Source organism: Mirounga leonina, unplaced genomic scaffold (assembly GCF_011800145.1).
Source record: "Mirounga leonina isolate KUSES-001 unplaced genomic scaffold, KU_Mleo_1.0 Mir_454, whole genome shotgun sequence".
Lineage (NCBI taxonomy): Eukaryota > Metazoa > Chordata > Mammalia > Carnivora > Phocidae > Mirounga > Mirounga leonina.
The window spans coordinates 9,205,923-9,226,866 of NW_023270763.1; the positions used below are offsets into that span (position 1 = coordinate 9,205,923).

The 20,944-nt window shown below is 49.8% G+C and overlaps 1 protein-coding gene across 3 annotated transcripts in view; it reads left to right on the plus strand.

The window, feature by feature from the left end:
• The window catches only part of HIP1 (huntingtin interacting protein 1), a 146,619-nt gene that overhangs the window by 82,497 nt on the left and 43,178 nt on the right, over positions 1-20,944 (plus strand). For all 3 annotated transcript variants that reach the window (XM_034988630.1, XM_034988628.1, XM_034988629.1), the window contains exons 2-4: positions 15,433-15,496; positions 18,637-18,779; positions 19,036-19,092. In XM_034988630.1, coding sequence (XP_034844521.1) covers positions 15,433-15,496; positions 18,637-18,779; positions 19,036-19,092 — 264 coding nt within the window. The remainder of the gene's footprint in view (positions 1-15,432; positions 15,497-18,636; positions 18,780-19,035; positions 19,093-20,944) is intronic.

Genomic DNA, 20,944 nt, shown 5'->3' on the forward strand with positions numbered 1-20,944 from the left:
TGCATGACATCTAGGGGACGAGATAACCTGGGAAGGCCTCCCAGAGGATTGCAAGCGTGGGGAGGGTCGTTTTAGGAGGGAGGCTGGGCTCTCACTTGTCCCTTGGAGTAAGACGAGCCTTGGGACTAGTTGCGAAGGGCAGACGGGAGAGCGGTCTTGTGTAGAAAGGGAGAGTGCCCTTCCCAGGACTCACGAGCATCCTGGATCATTTTCAGAGAAGGAAGGCTAGGTGCAGGCATACCTTGGAGATACGGCAGGTTCATTCGGTTCCAGACCACAGCAGTAACTCGAAGATTGCAATAAAGCAGGGTCAAATAAAGTTTTTGTTTCCCACCGCATATAAAAGTTATGTTTACGCCATGCTGCAGTCTGCTAAGTGGGCAATAGCTTTATGTCTAAAAACAAAATGTATATACCTTAATTAAAAATACTTTATTGTTAAAAAGTGCTAATCAGGGGCGCCTGGGTGGCTCAGTCGGTTAAGTGGCTGCCTTCGGCTCAGGTCATGATCCTGGGGTCCTGGGATCGAGCCCCACATCCGGCTCCCTGTTCAGCGGAGAGCCTGCTTCTCCCTCTCCCTCTGCCTACTTGTGCTCTCTCTCTGTCAAATAAATAAATAAAATCTTAAAAAAAAAAAAAAAGTGCTAACCATCATCTGAGTTTTCAGCGAGTCGTAATCACTGATCACAGATCCCCGTAACACATGTAATAATAATGAAAAAGCTTGAAATAGTGCAAGAATCACCAAAATGTGACCAGAGACACCAAGAGAGCAAATGCTTTTGGGAAAACGACATTGATAGACTTGCTTGATGCAGGGTTGCCATTGACCCATCAATTTATTTTCCTTTTTTTTTTTTTCTTTAAACCCATCAATTTCTTGGGCGCCCAGATGGCTCAGTCGGTTAAGCGTCTGCCTTCAGCTCGGGTCATGATCCCGCGGTCCTGGGATCGAGTCCTGCGTCGGGCTCCCTGCTCAGTGGGGGGCCTGCTTCTCCCTCTCCCACTGCCTGCCACTGTCTACTTGTGCTCCCTCTCTGTCAAATAAATAAATTAAATCTCAAGAAAAAATAAATAAAAAAATAAATAAAAATAAACCCATCAATTTCTTTTTTTTTTTTAAGGATTTTATTTATTTATTTGAAAGAGAGAATGAGGGACAGAGAGCACGAGAGGGAAGAGGGTCAGAGGGAGAAGCGGACTCCCCGCCGAGCAGGGAGCCTGACACGGGACTCGATCCCGGGACTCCAGGATCATGACCCGAGCCGAAGGCAGTTGCCCAACCAACTGAGCCACCCAGGCGCCCAACCCATCAATTTCTTTAAAAAAAAAAAAAAAAAAAATTGCAGTATCTGTGAAGCAATAAAGCAAAGTGCAGTAAGTCGAGGCATGCTTGTATCTGTCTTTGGCAAAAGACATGATTGTTCAGCTCCTCCGCCCTTGTTCTGAAAAGATGGTGTGCCTCTGTCCTCCTCACCCATAGGACCCTGTCTGGGGAAGGAGAACCAGCATTGGAGCTACGCTTCCAATGGAACACGATGGGAGGGCCTGGAGGGGAGGGTGGTGATGAGGAGCATGTGCCCAGCCCCCAGGCCTGGGAAGGAAGGATGTTCCTTTTGTCTAGACTGCTTCCCACTCTGCTTCGCATCCTCTTCTCCCCGCAAGGACGCAAGGACGTTCGCCTCTGTCACTCACCCGCAGTGGCCCTGGTCACTGGTGATGTCATATGCAGTGGCTCATTCTCGGCCCTCACCCACCTGCCCTTGCAGCGCTGTTGGACACACTCTCTTCACCAAGAGGGGCAGCCCCCACCCCTCCATTCCCCTCCTGCCTCGCTGGCCATTTTCTTCTCAGTCTCCTTCCCCCGTTCCTCCATTCCTCTGTTCCTCCCAGAATCACGGGCTCAGAAGGCATAGGGTGCCTGGAAGACCATCTTGTGTCAACATTCCTCTAACAGCTGAACACCTGTTAGCAGCCCGGGCCAAGCACAGGGCCCACCAAAATCTCCTGGTCCGCCTCTCGCTGAACTTGCTTTCTTTATCTTTAAAGCCAGGTCTGTTGAAATATAATTTCTATGCCATAGAATTCACTGTGGTTTGTGCCCAGTTCTCTGGGTTTCAACAGTCACATGCAATTAGGTAACCTCCACACAATTGAGCTTTAGGGTAGGATTGTCCTCCCCCACATTCCCTCGTGCACCTCTGTAACCACTCCTGCCTCCACCCTCAGCCCCTGGCAACCAGTGACCTGGATTTTTTTTTTTTCATTCCTCTAACTTCTCCAGAATGTTCTATAAATGGAATCATGCAGTCTGTGGCCTTTTTGAGTCTGGTTTCTGTCACTTGACATCATACTTTGAAGATTCACCCATGTCGTTGGCATGAATCAGTCACTCGTTCCCTTCTATTGCTGAGTAGCTTCTCGTGGTGTGGTTGTAGTGCCTTGTTCACTCGTCCCCAGGCTGAAGGACGCTGGAATCATTTCCACTTTGGAGGATGATGGGCACAGAACACAGCTTCTCTTAATCCTCACTGCTGGGTTACCCCAGAGCCCAGAGGCCCTCCTCTTCCCAGGTGCTGGGGTTGCGATATTTAAAGACCTCTGTGCCCTTTCTTGCCCAACCCTGCTTCTGCCACCCCTTTCCCTGATTCTTGTTCTCTTATCAGACCTTGTGTGGTTCTTCATCCTCATCGGTTTGCTTTGCACCCACCGACGTTATCAGTATTCCTCTTGGATGGGGCGCCGGGAGCAGCAAGCCAGATCTGGTGCCCCAAGGGATGTCTGGTGCATGGTGGGATGAATCTGTACCCCCAAGTGCATCCGAAAGCCGTAAAAGCAAGGACTGGCTCTTGTTCGTGATCATATAATTCTGTTGATGTAGCTCAAAATGAAATTAGCTTCTTAAGTTTTATGTTACAATCGAGGCCACCTCATAGTGTTAACTCAGTGGACTTGCTGGGAACTCACGGGGAACTTAACTGGGAACTTCCTGTCCGACCACGTGCAGCTGGAATCACCTATGGTCACACCCTTCCGCTGTCACCCCTGACACGCTGCTTAGCCCCGTCGCTGTGCCTTCTGGATACCCTCGTTAGTAAACACTGGGGAGGACACAGGTCTGGGACATGGACACACCTTACCCCAAGGTCAGCACCTGCAAACACGGACAGCTACCCTCATGGCTCTGCCCCTCTGGCCCTGGGACTGGCAAGCTTTTCCTGCGAAGTGCCAGATAGGAAACGTTTTTCGGGTCTGTAGCCAGATGTTGTTGCTTCCTCCATCCCCTCCCTTTCTCCTGTTCCCTTTAAAAATGTAAAAACCAACCTTAGCTCACAGGCCACACACACACACCGGCTGCAGGCCAGATTCGACTGGTAGTCAGCGGTTCCCAGCCCTGGTGTCCTCTAGTTTTTGTCCTTGTCTACGAGATGTTATAAGCAACTCTGTTAAATGCCTTGATGCCAGAAATTCAGACACACACCCCGTCTACTTGATTTTTTCCGAAACGTTGCTCTGGAGTCTAGAAGGCACATCACCTTCGCCTGCTCCCTTCATCCTTGTGTGTTACTCATCCAAGTCAGAAGCTCAAGCTCACTCAGTACTGGGGGCTCTCTGACAGTCTACTAACTCACCTTGGGTTTTCCCTTTCATTGCTCTTTTTGCCTTTTTCAGTTCAAAGATCCATCTGGACAGAAAAGACAGAGGCAAGGGGCGCCTGGGTGGCTCAGTTGGTTAAGCGACTGCCTTCGGCTCGGGTCATGATCCTGGAGTCCCAGGATCGAGTCCCGCATCGGGCTCCCTGCTCAGCAGGGGGTCTGCTTCTTCCTCTGCCCTCTTCCCTCTCGTGCTCTCTGTCTCTCATTCTCTCTCTCAAATAAATAAATAAAAATCTTTAAAAAAAAAAAAGAAAGAAAGAAAAGACAGAGGCAAAATAGGAGTTCTTCATCCACAATACACCACTGGCTGAAAGCAGTGTGCCCCTCCCTTGTTCTTTTTGCTTTTCGTGTGATAAGACAGCCCTTTTGGGTGTCCTACACATTTTCTGGAAGCTTCATCTCTTTTTGGCTTTCGCTTTCTGATACCACTCATCAGGCTGTGCAACTTAGACGTAGGCTTAAGTAGCTTGCACACCCGTCCTGGTTTCTTTTTTCATAAAGCATTACTGAAGTGCACAGTCAGAGGAGAGGGAAGGGAAGAACGGAAAGAGGAAGGAAGATGGTCCTCATCTCCCTTCAAACGGTTAACTCTTGGATGGCAAGGTCTACTTTCTTTCAGTTTGTGTTGTCCAGCAGCACCTAGGTTGGTGCCCAACACCCAGGCAGGGTTGTCCTGCCGCACAGATCATCCTTCCCAGTCTGTGCAGAAGGCCTGGCTGGGCTTGCGGAGCTCACGGTCTTGCAGCCTAGGGCGTGGCCCGGTGCTACATCTGACGGGCATTCAGTCAAAGTCATGATTCCTCAGTGTTTTCCACTTAAAAAAAAAAAATTATCTTGTGGGGGGCTGGGTGGTTCAGTCGGATAAGCATCTGACTCTTGATTTCAGCTCAGGTCATGATCTCAGGGTTGTGAGATCGGACGGACATCTGACTCGGACTCTGCACTGAGTGGGGAGTCTGCTTGAGATTCTCTCTCCCTCTCCCTCTTCCCCCCCTCCCTGCGCATGTGCGTGCGCTTATGCTCTCTTTCTCTCTCTCAAATAAATAAGTAAAATCTTCAAAAAAATTATCTTACATGAAACCTCAAATTCACTGTCTTACCCAATTTAAAGTGTATAACTGAGCAGCATTTAGTACATTTACGGTGTTGTGCAATCATCACTAAGTTCAGAACGTTTTCATCACCCTGAAAGGAGACCCCATCCCCGTCAGCTACTCCCCTCCCCCCCCCGAGCCCCTGGTACCCATCATTCTTCCTCTGTCTCTTCGAATTTGACTACTCTAGATAGCTCTGATACATACAATCAAACAGTATCCATCCTTTTGTATCTGCCTAACGTCACCGAGCATAATATCCTCCAGGTTCGTCCATGTCATAGTGCATGGCAAGATTTCCTTCCCTTAAAACGGCTGAAGTGAAGAGACCATGGCTTGTTTGTCTGTTGCTCCATGGAGGAACACCTCTGTTGCTTCCACCAGTGTTTTCCACTGTGAGCACCAGTTTCCTTCTGGGTGTCCCACCATCCTGGCCACCTCCCTCCTCCCAACACAGGTGTGTACACCTTGCCAACTCCAGAAGTGATTGACATTTTTTAAACTTCTCAACTTTTTTTTTTAAGATTTTATTTATCTATTTTAGAGAGTGGGGAGGGGCAGAGAGAGAGAGAATCTTAAGCAGGTTCTGCGCTGAGTGTGGAGACTGACATGGGGCTCGATCTCCAGACGTGGGGCTCGATCTCATGACCTTGAGATCATGATCTGAGCCGAAATCAAGAGTGGGACACTTAACTGACTGAGCCACCCAGGTGCCCCAGCAAGATTTTTTTTTTTAAGATTTTATTTATCTGGGCGCCTGGGTGGCTCAGTCGTTAAGCGTCTGCCTTCGGCTCGGGTCATGATCCCAGGGTCCTGAGATCGAGTCCCACATCGGGCTCCCTCCTCGGGGGGAAGCCTGCTTCTCCCTCTCCCACTCCTGCTGCTTGTGTTCCTGCTCTCGCTATCTCTGTCTCTGTCAAATAAATAAATAAAATCTTAAAAAAAAAGATTTTATTTATTTATTTGAGAGAGAGAGAGAGAACACATGAGGGGCAGAGGGTCAGAGGGAGAAGCAGACTCCCTGCTGAGCAGGGAGCCCGATGTGGGACTCGATCCCGGGACTCCAGGATCATGACCTGAACCGAAGGCAGTCGCTTAACCAACTGAGCCACCCAGGTGCCCCCCAGCAAGATTTTTAATTGAAGAACTGTGAGGGACTTGGAGGAAGGAGGAGCTGGGGCATCCTCAACAGGAGACGAGAGCACGCACGGTATCGAGAGCTGACAAGGACGTCCGCCTGGAGAGGATTGGGCAGACAAGGGTCCATCAGCCTGTCTGAGCGCCAGGCACTGTGTGTGCTCACTGAGGGGAACGGCAGGCTAACACAGCCCCTGCCCTCATGGGGAAAGACTCCAAGCAAAGGAACAAACAAGGGAATTTCAGGTTGTGAGAAGAGCCTCTGCAGGAAGTAACCAGGGTAGTCGTGAGTTGTAGTAAAGAGATACTACAGGGCAAGGGGCAGGGAGATGCCCTAGATTAGACAGGCTGCCTAGGAGGTGGTATTTGAACAGCCTGAAGAAGGAGGGAAAGCTAGCTTTGCAGATGGGAGGAAGACCCTTCCAGCCATAAGGAGCATCAGAGACAGAAAGAATTAGAAACGTTTGAGGAATGGGGCACCTGGGTGGCTCCGTCGGTGAAGCGTCTGCCTTCGGCTCAGGTCATGATCCCAGGGTCCTGGGATCGGGCCCCACAGCAGGCTCCCTGCTCTGCTCCTCCCTCCCCCTCTGCCCCTCCCCTGGCTTGTGCCCCCCCCCCCCCCCCCCCCCCTCTCAAGTAAATAAAATCTTTAAAAAAAAAAAAAATGAAATGTTCGAGGAACAAAAAGACAGCTGTGTGGTTGGAGCGTAAGTAGTAGACAGAGAGCAGGAATGGATGCTTGGCTGCATGGGAGCGGGGCGGCCGGCTCCGAGCTGGGGCGTGACCTCCTGCAAGGTACACAGATCATTCTGACTGCTGGGTGCAGAGCAGCTTGGGGAGGACCAGTCCATTTGGGAGGATATTTCAGTGGCCCAGTGGGGACATCCTAGTGGTTTGGGCTTGAGTGGAGACAGAGGAGCGGAAAGAAGCAGAGGGGTCAGCGTGGGAAGGACAGCATGACTGATGGCTGGATGGGAGCACGGGGAGGCAAAGGCTCATTAAGAAGGACTTGGAGGGGGACTGGGAGAGAAATATGTGGATGGGCATGCTGGTGGAAGTGAGGAGCCACCAAAGAAACCAGGGGACCAAGTGTCGGGTGGAAAGTGAGGCAGGCAGGTGGGCGGCGCTGGCCGGTCATGGGGCTGCTGGGCACTGCTGAGGGCGGCACGGTGTGGGGAGTCGAACTGGGTTGGAATCCTGGCCTCACCTGCTCTTGCCTGGGCCACCTACGGCAACTTGACTCAGAAAATAAGGGCTCGGATTCCCTGTCTTCCAGGCCAAAGCGGGGGATCGGAAGCAAATCCCCGAGTGTAGGCTTGGTAGAGGCTCTGCTGTTGCCACTAATCTGCTGAGAGCAATGTTGACTGCTCTATTATTTCTGAGGTGTCCCCAGTCCCCAGCCCTCCGAGTGGGCAGTCATCCCTCCGGCCATTGGTGGTCACCACCTGTGCCTTTGCTCAGCCCCCTGTGCCCCGCGTGCTCTTTGCATTTACTTTCTCTGCCTCTGTTCCATCTCACTTTCTCCCTTCCACTTCTGCCCCTCCTGGTCTCACATTTCCCTCTGCGTGGCCCCGGCCAGGGGCCCCTCCAGTCCTTTGCTTCAGAACCTGCCACCTCAACCTCCTGCACATCCTCTCCGCCCAGCCCTGCCGTGGAACCTTTGCGAGCCAGCCCGAGCGCGGGGGCCCCTGCCAGGCGCTGTATGCGTGACAGGACAGGGCCCAGCAGAAGCAAGGCCCCACAGTTTTGCATCGGCTGCAGCCTGGCCAAGGCTGCCCTGAAGGAGCGGAGGATGGGGCGGGGGGGGGGGGGAGGAGGAGGGGCTAGGAGAAAGTCACCCTTCCCGCGGTGCCTGCTGATAATTGGCTCTCCGGAACCAGCTTGGGACACGAGGGCCAGCTGGGCCAGGAAGCCGTGTACAATGCCGCTCTTTCAGGGGGGACTCTGCGTGGTCGTAGGTCCTGTGTGACTCCAGGGAAATCTGGAGCACAGCCTGTTTTCAGAGGATGTTTTCTAACGTAGACCGGAGGTGAGAAATTGAGCCCCGACTTCCCACCCTCGGCCCTGGGAGGATCCCCGAAGGCATTGCCCCATTCAGGACCTGACGATTTCCTTCAGGGAGCATCTCGGGAGGGGAGGGAATGGGAGCAGATTTTCTCAAGACACCGTGAATCATCGCATACCTGGTGCTTTTTTAGAGGGGGAGCACTGGGAAGCAATCAGTCCTTAGGAATCTTACGATTTATTAAGACTCTGCACCTGCCTTAGCAGCTGAGGGCCCGCAAGGGAAGAAGGCAGGTCCTGGCCCTCGGGATTAGATTAATCTCACTGGGGAGGTAAGACAACATACCAAGTGTCAAAACACTAAGAGAAATTGGAATTCAAAAAGAAAGTAGGAGGGGCGCCTGGATGGCCCAGTCGGTGGAGCGTCCGTCTCTTGGTTTCAGCTCAGGTCATGATCTTGGGGTCGTGGGATCAAGCTCTGCATCGAGCTCCCCACTCAGCTCGGAGTCTGCTTGAGATTCTTTCCGTCTGCTCCTCCCCCTGCTTGCTCGCTCATGCTCTCTCTCTCTGTCTCATAAATACATCTAAAAAAAGAAAGTCAGAAAGTAGAAATCATTAGCCAGAGTGGCCTAGCCAGTCTACTCGATGGTCAAATTTGGTCTGCCCTGGGAAGAAGGGTGGGATTTGGAATGTAGAAGGAAGTGGAGCATGCATGACGTGGGATGCCATCCCAGGAGTAAAGTTTCACAGAAGTACTGGAAACTCGTCATAGCCGGGAACGTCTGTCCTGGAAATGTCCCCGAGTCTGATGTTCCAAGGGCCCTGGAGGACCCACAGCCTGCCTTTATGAGCCCAGAATGCTGAGGCTCAGAAACCGGGCAGCCCGCCTACAGCCGTGGGCCGGGCCCTCCCCTCGGGCACTTGTACGTGGCAAAGCGTTGGTCTGGGAACCTCAGGCATGTCCACTGCAGTAAAGTGGGAGCTCCTATGAGCTGCAAGAGAAAGGTCTGGGGCCGTCCTCACGAGGGCAGGCAGGGCACGCGGACGTCTTGTAGCTGTTGGTTTGGGCAGAAATTTCATTCCGCAGCCCGGTGCCAGGCTAGGCCCTTTGTCGGTGTCCTGGACTCGTCCTGGGGGCTATGACTATGTGCACACAGAAATTGTTCCACGCTTTCCTTATGGCACTGAAAAGGTAACTCCTCACACCCAGCAGGATGGAAGGGCTTTTGTATCAGGTGCCTCCTCTGCTCAAGAGCCTTCTCTGGATCCCTAGTGTCCATCAGGCCATAATTTCTTGCCCTGATATTCAAAGCCCTCCATTATCTGAAGGACCTTTACAGAGTCTAAAAAAGGGGAAGGAACCTAAAAATCATCAAATCCAGACTGAGCCTATCGGTTCTTTCCACAGTAACCCTGAAGAGAGGTTGCCATGCATCTGCCTGTATACTTTTAATGGGGAATTCTCTCTTTCACAAGACAGCTTTAAGTCCGAAAATGGCCACCATATACTTCTACCCATTGGTCTGGGTTTGATCCTTGGGATTATTCCTCCTTCCACATGACCACCCTTCAGAATGTTGATATTCCTCTAAATTTTCCTCAGTTCCTGGGTTCTTCCCAATCCAAGTCACTCTCTTCTAGAAGTGGTGTAGTTTGTCAGTTTTTCACATAATGTATAAAGCCCCAAACTGAACAGTGTTTTCTGTGTGAATTGATCCTGCATAGAGTTGGAACCATCCCCTCCCTCATTCTGAACACTATATTCCTTTTAATACATCCAGACCCCAGATTTGCATTTTGATCAACCACTTCATAGTGTTGCTTATAGTAAGTTAGCAGCCAAATGAAACACCTAACTCCTTTCACAAGTGCTGATTTGAGTCCTGTCTCCCCTGTGCCAGAGAGGTAGATCTAAATATAGGAAATCTTTATACCTACTGGGTTGCATCTTGGGAAATTTAACCCATTTTTCCAGCCTGTGGAAATCATTTGGATTCTGATTCTGTGTCCCTGGCATGGAGGGCCATGTCTAGTGTGGGGATTGCGACTCAGAGCCTGAGCCACATCGTGGAGTCTGAGTCTCAGCTCATCACTCACTGGTGGAGGGGCCTTGGGCAAGTTACTTAGCCTTTATAAGCCGTGGTTTCCTCACCTGTAAAATGGAGGTGATTAATACTAATACTCCCCTACTTGGAGGATGTTGAGTTAGAAGACTTTAGTGAGATCATTAATACAAAATGCCTATTATTAGCACAGGGCCTGGTAGCAAGCACCCTTAGCTGCCATTCTCGTGGTGATCATTCACTGCTCCTTCACTTCCTCATTCTTTTTAAAATGCTGTTTCTCACCCAGAACCCTCCTGGACTCCTCCTCATCTTACAGGGTCCCCTCAGCCTGAGACACGCTTCCTCTGCTCTCACCTGTCTACACTCAAAACCTCTGTAGCATCTTTGATGCTTTCCCTCTGCTGTGTCCCCTGGGAGCTCCTTTTGACCAATGTCATTGAAATTCACTTTAGAGGTGCCTGGGGGACTCAGTCGGTTAAGCATCTGACTCTTGATTTGGGCTCAGGTCATGATCTCAGGGTCATGGGATCAAGTCCTGCATTGGGCTTCCACACTCAGCACAGAGTCTGTGTCCCTCTCCCTCTGCTCCTCCCCCCACCCCCGCTCGCCCTCTCTCTCTCTCTCAAAAAAGTAAATATCTTAAAAAGAAAAAAGAAATTCACTCTAGGGCCCACCTTCTATTGGGCTCTTTGCATTATAATTTCTCTCATTTTGGCTGAGGCTTTACTCCTTCATTTCTCTGTTGTCACTAGCTTCTTCCTGCATGCTCCATCCTCTTCTGCTCTGGCCTTCACACCCCTGCTGGCCCTACCCACCCGCTCAGAGCTCAGAAGCCCACTGGCCTTCCGCACCCAGCGCCACCTCCCTCTCTGGCTCCATCCCCATCCCTCCCGGGCCTCCATGCTGCCCTCCAGCCACATAGCCTGCCTGCTCCAGGCCTTTCCTTCTTGTGCCCGGTGGCCTGTCCTCTGTGACCCTGACCTAGACCCAGCCGCCTAGACTGCCAGTTCCTCCACAGCCCAGAGCTGTCACGGAGGTTCAGGGCTGGGCTCGAAGATTCAGCCGACCAAGGTCGGAACCCAGTAGTATGACCTTGGGCCAGTTGCTTGGTCTTCCTGTGGAAGAATCATAGATGGCCCTGGGTTTGAATGAGCCGTAAATGAGAGACGTAGGTAAACTGCAGGGATAATTACAGCACCTGGGAAAGGTCACCACCTTCTTCCTCTAAGAGGTCTTCCCAGAGCAGTATCGCAGTTTCCAGGGGCTTCCCCCTCCAGTCAACGTCTAGAGCACAGAACTTTTTCAGGTTTCAGCCAACACACAGTCACATACAGGACCTAGAGCTCCAAGCTCATGGTATATTATTTTATGTTGTTGAAGGGAACTTTAAGGTGTTGGGTTTTCTTATTTTTGCGAGCAAGACTCATAATGACCACAAGCTTGGGCAAGGGGTCGTCAGTCAGTGTAAAGAAATATTTGTGGAGGGGCGCCTGGGTGGCTTAGTCGGTTAAGCGGCTGCCTTCGGCTCAGGTCATGATCCCAGGGTCCTGGGATCGAGCCCCGCGCCGGGCTCCCTGCTCAGTGGGGAGTCTGCTTCTCCCTCTGCCTGCCTCTCTGCCTACTTGTGCTCTCTCTCTATCTCTTTGTCAAATAAATAAATAAAATCTTAAAAAAAAAAAAAAGAAATATTTGTGGAATGCATCTAAACCCTGGCCATCAGGAGTCCCCCCTTGAGGCCCTGGTGTGGTTTCTAATATGTCTGGCTAACACGGGTTTCTCCTCTTTCTCTCAGCCCATACTACTGACTGCCTCTACCCAATCCCCTAGACCTTGACCACATCCAGTTCAGCACCTTACCATGTCTGGGTCTATTGTTGTCATTTTACATATTTACGCCCCTTATAATTCCATACGGAACACAGGCGGCCTCTTAGGGCCCAGTAAATGTGGTGGTTTTGGCCAGAGGTCCATCTGCAGCCAGGATCCTGTCAGTGTCCTGGAGCCAGGGGAGAAACATAGCTTAAACCATGTTAACCCACCTGAGGGAGTTAAGGGGAAACGAGAGGGGCCTGGGATGGGCCTGGAAGCAGACGCTGAGAAATGAGGTCCAAGCAAGGACTAATTAAGAGGAAGCTGGTGCTGGGACACCAGTAACACTGTGTTGGGAAATTTGAGGGGAATAAGCTTTTTCCTTCTTTCTTGCAGAATCTCGCATATGAGATTCCTTCTTGACTAGCCTGATGGGAAAGGCCCCAGTGTTTGCCTCTGGAGGCTGCCGTGACAGATCAGCACAAACAGGGTAGCTTGAAAGAATAGAAGTTTGGGCGCCTGGGTGGCTCAGTTGGTTAAGCGACTGCCTTCGGCTCAGGTCATGATCCTGGAGTCCTGGGATCGAGTCCCACATCGGGCTCCCTGCTCAGCGGGGAGTCTGCTTCTCCCTCTCCCGCTCCCCTCTTCTTGTGCTCTCTCTCTCTCTCTCAAATAAATAAATAAAATCTTTAAAAAAAAACAACAACAGAAGTTTGTTCTCCCCATTCTAGAGGCTAGAAGTCCAACATCAAGGTGTCGGCAGGCCTGTCCTCCCTCTGAAGGCTCTAGGGAAGAATCCTTCTTTGCCTCTTCCTAAGCTTTTGATGGTCATTGGCCATCCTTGGCATTCCTTGGTTTATAGGTGATTCACTCTAATCTCTGCCTCTGTCTTCACATGTCTGTCTTCTTCCCGTGTGTCTGTGTGTCCCTTTGTCTTCATGTGGCCTTCTTCTTCCTTTTTTTTTTTTTAAATATTTTATTTATTTATTTGACAGAGAGAGAGAGAGCACAAGCAGGGGAAGTGGCAGGCAGAGGGAGAAGCAGGCTCCCCCCCGAGCAGGGAGCCCAATGCGGGGCTCGATCCCAGGACCCTGGGATCATGACCTGAGCCGAAGGCAGCCGCTTAACTGGCTGAGCCACCCAGGCGCCCCTATGTGGCCTTCTTCTAAGGTAGCAGTCATACTGGATTTAGGACCCAGCCTAATCCATTATGACCTCATCTTAACTAATTACATCTGTGAAGACCCTATTTCCAAATAAGATCACATTGGTAGGTACTGGAGGATTTGGATGCGAACACATCTTTTTTGGGGAGACACATCTCAACCCGCAACAGAGCTTAATGCTGTCGAAGAGTTGAGTCTGTGGAGAGAAAAAAATTACATGGAAAAGCGGATTTCAGGAATACAGCCCAAAGTTACATAAACAAGATGTGAAAGAATATATCCTGGTAAAGCCTAGAAATAACCTATTTTGTACAATGTGTACATAAACATGTACGTAGGTATGTATTTTTTCCAGATAAAGACTTAAACGTGAAAGAACTAACAATGAAGCACTTAGAGGACAATGTAGGAATCTACCAGCATAATCCAGGGGCAGGAGAAGCGATCCAAGGCAGGTGAGCGTACTTAACTACATAAGGCAGTTGGTCAACCGTGAGAGCATGTAGGGAAATACTCAGAACTCACTAGCAGTCTGGGAAATACGAAATAAAGTCACAGTGAAACATCACCATACCCATAAGACCAGCAAAAATGGTGGTGGTGGGGATGCTTTTGTACATGGTCAGTGGAAACATGAACGGTTTCAGAAAGCAAGATGGCGACCTTGTTGGGATCCTGATTAGAACAAGGGCAAGAAAGTTCTGTTTTGACACAAGAGGGAAATGTGTTCATTAACTAGCCATTTGATGATGTTAAAGAAGTGTCCTTAAAATTTTAGGTGTGATAATGGTGTTATGGTTAATTTGTAAATAGTCCTTTTTTCCTTCTTCTTAAGAGGCTCATCCTGAACTATTTACTAGTAAAATGATGTAATGCCTGGGATTTTACTTCAGATAATCCAGGGAGCAAGGGGGTCAAGTGGCTGATGGTAGAAAGCAAGGGTCAGCACGCTTACAGGCATGGACCAAATCCAGACCTCCGCCTGGTTTTGTATATAAAGTTTTATTGGAACACAGCCATGCTCATTCTGTTACATATTTGTTTAGTATGTGTGAGGCTCCTTTTGTGTTCCAGCTTCTGCAGAACGGAGGACTTGCAGTGGAGAACCATGTAGCCTGCAAAGCCTAAAACATCTACTAACTGGCCCTTTACAGAAAATGTTTGCGAATCCTTGTCAGTAAGGAAGCCAGTTCGGCTGCGCGTTCATAAAGGTTGACGCTGGGGGCTGTGCGTGCCGATGAGATTAGTCTTCATGTTTGTCTGTGTTTGGATCTTTCCATAATGAGAAGTTTAAAAAAACAAAACAAAACAACACGCTTTGACCCACTGTATCCCACTCCTAGGAATCTACCCGTTGGAAATGAAGGCATCGATTAATAAGGATACACGTATAAGCATGTTGACTAAAATGGTTAAAAAAAAAAAAGGCAAAACTGATTGCTTACCGGTATGGGAATGCTTGTATAAATCACACCGACCCGCACCATGGAATAGTATGCTGTCTCTTTAAAGAATGGGCTAGGGAAAAAAAAAAAAAAGGAATGGGCTAGAATTTTGCCATCCCGCTTGGAGAATTTTTCATGAGCTATTTTCAAGTGAGAAAGGCAGGATGTAGAAAAGTCTGTACTTGGCGATCCCATTTCTGTAGAACAGTGGCACAATTAACCCGTTTGGTGGGTAGAGGTGTATGTGCTCGTGTGTGTGTGTGTGTGTGTGTGTGTTATGCATAACACATTAATGTGGCTCAAGGTGCATACCATCTACGGAAGGGGAGTACAGCAAAACAGGAAAAGGAAAATACCTATATTTAAACAGATCACGTGATACGATCCCGTTTGTGTGTTTGTGTTAAGCTGTATTTGTCTGTACACATGGCTGGCTACATTCCGAAGAGAGTTATGATTTTTAACACAACTGGAGAGCAGTGAACATTTTTCATGCGCTTTAAGTGAGGGAATAAAGGAGAATTTGGTTAGGGTTGGAAGATACCCAGAAGTGGGGAAAACGAGAGATTAGAGTGACCCCTGCAGACCCGGGCCAGCTAGGGAAGTCTCCATGGAAGGCTCTAGCGGTGAGAGAGGGGTGGCTGGATGGCCTTTGGGCCACAGCCGCTCCCTGATCTCAGCTCCTCTTCCTCCTGCTCCCAGAGAAATAATGTTTCCCTGGGGGATGAAAAGCATCCCTTTGTGCAGGCTTTAATTGCCATGTTGTTGTGCCAAGTGAATGAGTGGCAGGCAGGCACAGCAGCTGGGCACAGCCAATGCCAGGCAGCAAAGCCCGCTGCCTTAGGACAGCCTGGGCCAGCTGGCCTGGGAGCGCTGCCCACCTCTGCCCCCCACTGGGGGCCCTGTACAGGGACCGTGGGGCACAGGGGTCCTGGGGGAGCTGGGGAGGAGTCATTGCAGGGAGAGAAAGGGGTGGGGTGCCTGGGAGGGTCTCAGACACTAGGAGCGTATTCATCTCAGCCTCCGTTCCCCTCCCCCTTCCTCTTGTTTTTCAGACTGTCAGCATCAATAAGGCCATTAATACGCAGGAAGTGGCTGTAAAGGAAAAACACGCCAGAAATATCCTTTTGGATGTTGCTTGGAAGACCAACCCTGAGGCGGGTCAAATTGCGGGGGCTGAGGTCAGGGCGAGGTGTCCTTGCTCAGCTGCAGGAAGGGGAACCCCTCCACTGGCCAGGCCTCCTGCAGGGTTTAAGCTGCCTCAGTGGGCAGCAGCTGGCCTTTGAGACCACAGTTCATCAGGGTGAAGGGACCAAAGCCACCTCCTAGCTCCACTCTTTACGGCTTACCAAGGACCCCGCCCCTCGTAGGACTTCCCTTTGAGAGATTTCCTGGGGGCACAGGAGCGATTGTCAAAGCGCTCCAGACCCTGCACTTGGCCCATAGGGACCACACGGACCACCCGCTGGGAACATGATCATCTCCTCTTCTCTGGGCTCGAAAGCCAAAAAGCCAAAGGTCTCTGCTGCCTTATGCCCCGGGGGGCTGGGGGGGAGATGGGCAGCCATGGAAATAAGATCCACCAGTTTGAGCTGGTTCACGCACAGTCAGCCGGGCAGAAGACAAGAACCTCACGGCAGCATAGGGAACTGGTGGCTTGGAGGTTTTCACCACCACCCCGCTACTCCCGCCCCCACCCCCATGCCAAGTTTGGCCCCAGGCAGCCACCCTCGTGGGGTGTGGCTTTGGAGGGAAGTGCAGGCTGCATGCTGGCTGTTGGATCCCTTGGGATCTGCCCTTGACGGATAGAGCCCAAGAGCTGGAGGGCTGACCCCCAAAGTTCCAAAGGCAAGGCTGCGCGAGTGGGGCGAAGCCATTGTTTGTGTGTGTGCCGGGGAGGAGCAGGGTACAGCCCGGGGCAAGTGGAGGCTGGGCTTCTCGTGGTGGCAGTAACAGCCGGGTCAGAACAGCTCCTGTGGAAGCCATCCCACCTCAGCCCCTGGAGGAGACCCTCCGGGTACGGTGGCCAGAGGAGCCCTGCCCCTCCAGCAGGATGCCTAGCCCATAGCAGCCCATTGGGAAGCATTGCTAACAGCACGTACTGCTCTTTACTGGTGGGTAAGCAGCTTGTCTTTGGTGGGAAGATACTTTGGTTGGACTTTAGGGCTTTGCTGCAGGCTGGGGGCTCTAGAACGTCTCCCAGGTACCCCAGAAACCTGGCCTGACCGTGAGCCTAGTTAGACCTTGCCCTTTTATCCCCAGAAAGGCACAGTCCCCTTGCTTTACCAAGTCAAGAAAAGCCCCAATGACTTTCTCAGGGGGAATGACCTGGTCCTGACCCCCATCTGCTAAGAATACTGATCCGTCCGATTGAGATATGAAATAAGAGACTGTTGTCGAGGTCAGTGTGCTTGGGCCACATCACAGCCTTCCAGGGAGGCTACCCGGGGTGATGGAAGGGGCACCACAAGGAGGTTCTGGAATCCCACCTCGGCAGCAGTCTGGCTCGCTCTGGAGCCTCGAGTGGGTCCAGCGGGGCCTCCGTGAGCCTTCATCCCCTTGTCTGTCAAATGAAAGACTTGGCTGAAGAAGATTTCAAAGGTCTAACATTCCCACTCTCACCTTCCGTGAGTTTCTCTGCTTCACCATTTCTAAGAGGTGGATAAATGTTAAAAGGCTCTACTCCAAAGAGTAGGGTTTTAAAGCCTAAAGATACCGCAAAACATTTATTCTTTATTGATTTTTTTGGAGACCGTCAGCCCCTCTCAATCCCAGCTGAATAAGCATTTGGAAATCTGACGTCAGAAGTGCTGTTCAGACAGCCATTTATCCTGGGTGTCTAACTGCCCCCCCCCCCCCCCCCCCCGTGTATCCACTCCCAGAGGGCTAGGGACGGAGTTTTATTTATTTTTTTTATATCCCTGAGTGCCTGCCTGACACGCAGTGGGTGCATTAAAATGCTTATGAAATCAAAGGACAGAAAGGTCTCCTTGCCTCTCAAAGTCGGGGTGCCTGGCTAGCTCTACACCTGCTCCCGCTTCCGGTAAAGTAACCACAGTCTGCCGTGAGAAGTCAGCCTGTGAGAGGGGTTGCAAGCTGTCCAGCTCTCCTCTTGGCTTCCATCTAGCCTGAGGGGACTGTGCTTTAAGGGAAACTGTAGTTATTTCAGAAACCCCTCTAAGACCAAAAGCTGACATCAGCTTCCAGACCCAGAAGTCTGTGTTCAAGCCCACCCCCCTCGAAATGCAAATTTCAGTTTGGGGAAGGAACTTGTTGATACCTTCCAGCTCAGAAGCAAAACAACATGTGTTCTGGATGAATCATAGAGTTTCTGGCCCGAGGCAGGGCTTTCTGTCCTGCGTGGCACCCCGTTTCTTACCTGAGCCTTGACAAAGAAGCCTGTAGTTCTGGGAAAAGACCTACACTTGGAGTTGATGGTGCCCAGTTGCTGGGTGTGTGAGGCCCATATAAGCGCTAACTTAAAATCACGCTAGACCAGATGGACGTTTATTACATGCAGGTTGTGGCAGGGAGTCTGTGGGTGCATTTGAAATTGGATTTCGGGTGGATGTGGTCCCAGGATTCCATATACAGCGAGTTCAAGGTATAGGGAAATGCATGCACCAAGAAGCATAAACCAAGAAGGTTTATGGAAAGGGGGGTGTATAAGAGTCATTTTAAGTTTTGGGGAAATGCTTCCAGTTATGGAATGACTAAATCAGGGGGGATGCAAGGTACAGCATCGGGAATATAGTCAATGGTATTGTAATGGTGTCATCTGGTGACAGACCGTAGCTATATGTGAAGTTGTCTGATCGCTATGTCGGATACCTGAAATGAATGTACATTGGGTGCCGACTATACTTCAATAAGGAAATAAAGCACAGAAAACAGCAGAGTGCCTGTATGGAAAGGAGTCAGGTGCTGCTTGGAAGAGGAGCCGAGGTGTCCCCACCAGGGCCAGGGCCCCTGATGAAGAGCTGAAGCCTGCCCTCACTTCTGAATACTGGATAAGAAAGACCTTTGAGACACTGTAATGTATTGCTAAAATGTGAGCTGTTATTATTCCCCGAAAGGCCCCATCACACCCTCAGCCAAACCCAGGGGAAGGGCAGAGTCTTCCTCCCACAGCGAAGCCCTTCTTTCAACCAAAGCATCTTCCTGCTAAAGGTAAACCAGGACCGCCACTGGCCCAGAGCACTCTTGTACAAACTGGAAAAGGCCCATCCATGCCTTTGTTTTCCATGACCCCCTCCCACCATGCATACTGGGCACCCACCATGAGAAAGGGGCACAGACCTTTTGGTCTGTTGTCAACCGGCTACCCCTCTCTAGCAATGCTGTCCTTTGCTGGAAGTTCTGCCACGTGTTTCACAAACTCCTCCGAGATGGACACCCGAACGTGAGTTCCTGGGACTGCAGGGGCTGGCCAGGGGGCTGGGGACCCTTGTGGGGAAAGTGGGATCGCCTGGGGGAAAGGGGCACTGTCCACTTCGCCACTGGGGGGGGCAGCTGCCCCCTTCTCCTGGCCTTTAGGTTGCTGGTTGGAGGTAGACTTGTCTGTCTGTCAGCCTCTCTGCCCACCCCAGCCCCATCTTACACCATCCTCTGTCTCCTTGCCTTCTCTTCTCTCATCAGCTCTTCTCTTCCCTCTCCAGGTCCTGAAGGACTCCCTGAGATACAAAAATGAATTGAGTGACATGAGCAGGATGTGGGTGAGTTTGGAGATGCACCCGGGGGCCACCTGCACCTGCTTCTCCTTCCCCAGAGGCCACAGAACAAGGACTGTGGAGCGGAATGAATTCCTCTCTTTCAACTTGCTTAGGATTTCTCTCATGACCATCAAGGAGGGGTCAGCAATTGCCCCAAATAGTACCATGATATCCACGGTCTTACCTGGGGACCCTAAAGCTGTAGGGTAGTTCTAGGGCCTGGGAGTTTCTCCTGCCAATGGAACCTCACATCGTAACGCTCTCTGGGCATTGGATCCCTCAGCAGTGACTTTGCCACAATTCCTGTGTCTTTCCTTCTGCTGGTCCCATGTGGGTCACAGTACATTGAGAACTAGCATTCCCAATTCTTAATGCCAGTACCTTTTCTTTCCCTTCTTCCCTGGGAATCTAGAGATTCTCAGTGCCTTAGGATGGGGGAGGAGGTAGGTGGTGGTATTGGAATCAATTGGAAAAGAAGGTTTTTATACACACACCAGGATCCCTCTAGATTCTGTTGTCCAAGGAGTATGTGTATTGATGGTGCATAATCTGCATTTTGAAGACTTTCTTGGGTTGATTCTGATACGTCTGTTTGCCCCCACTGGTTGAGAGCTCTGGCCCTTTCCTTCAAATTCTTACTTCTACTCACAGAATGTTAGCAATTGTGGCATCCAGTCCACCCAGTGCTGATGAGAATACAGGCCCAGAGAGGGAAGCAGCTTTTCCTACATCACAGGCTAGTTGGTCTGAACAAAGCTGAGAGTTGTTCCCAAACCTCCCAGGTGCATGTTGGAGAGCTTTCAGTTATATCTCAAAACATGGAAAGCTTGGGTCTTCTTCTTTTTTGTTAGAATTTGCCTGGTGTATCTTTTTCCACCCTTTTACTTTTGACTTTTCTATATTCTGTGTCTTAGAAAAGTCCCTTATAAATAGCATTTAGTTGGATTTTGTTGTTGTTTTTCGTCAAGATGGCAGTCTTTGTCTTTTAGCTGTACATTTACCCCATTTATGTTTATTATAATGCAAAATATTTTTAGATTTATACCTTCCATCTTAGTTTGTGCTTTCTCTTTGCCCCTTCTGTCTTGTTTCCATTTTTCTTCATTCCTTGTCTTCTTTGGATTGATTGGGTATTTTTTTTCTCATCCCATTCTCCCCTTATTACTAGTTAGGAGATTTTTTTTTAACTCTGCTTTTATTTCTTACCCTTTGGTATGTTATCCAATAATTACAAAATGCAAGTTTAGTTTATCAAGAGCTAAAATTCATGTCTTTAGCTGTTTCCTCTATAACACAAAGACCTTAGAATATTTTCACTCCATGCCCTCCTCTAAATTTGTATGTTATTATTGTCATGTATTGTAATTTTGGTTTTGTTTTTCTTTTTAGACTATAAGATATTTTATTTTAATTGTTTTATTCTGTCCTCTTTCTTTCTTTACATTTGCATTCTAACATATGGGGTCACTTTTTTTTCTGCCTGAATTATTTCCTTTAGTGAGAATCTCATGGTGGCAAATAACCGCTTTTACTTGTTTGGGAATGTCTTTATTTCACTCTCCTATGTGGAAGATACTCTCTCTGGGTGACAGTTATTCTGGGTGACAGTTATTTTCTCTCAGCACATGGACGATATTATTCAAGATATCCTTCCACTGACTTCTGGATGCCATCATTTCCATGAAGCTGGCTATCAGAGTCATTGTCCCTTCTTAAAAGCAAATCTGGTTTTCCTCTGACCATTTTAAGACCTTACTACGAATAGGTGCAAATTTATTTGGGATTCTTTAGACTTCTTGAATCTGTGGGTTAATATCTTTTATCAGTTACAAAAAATTCTCTGTCTCTTCAACTA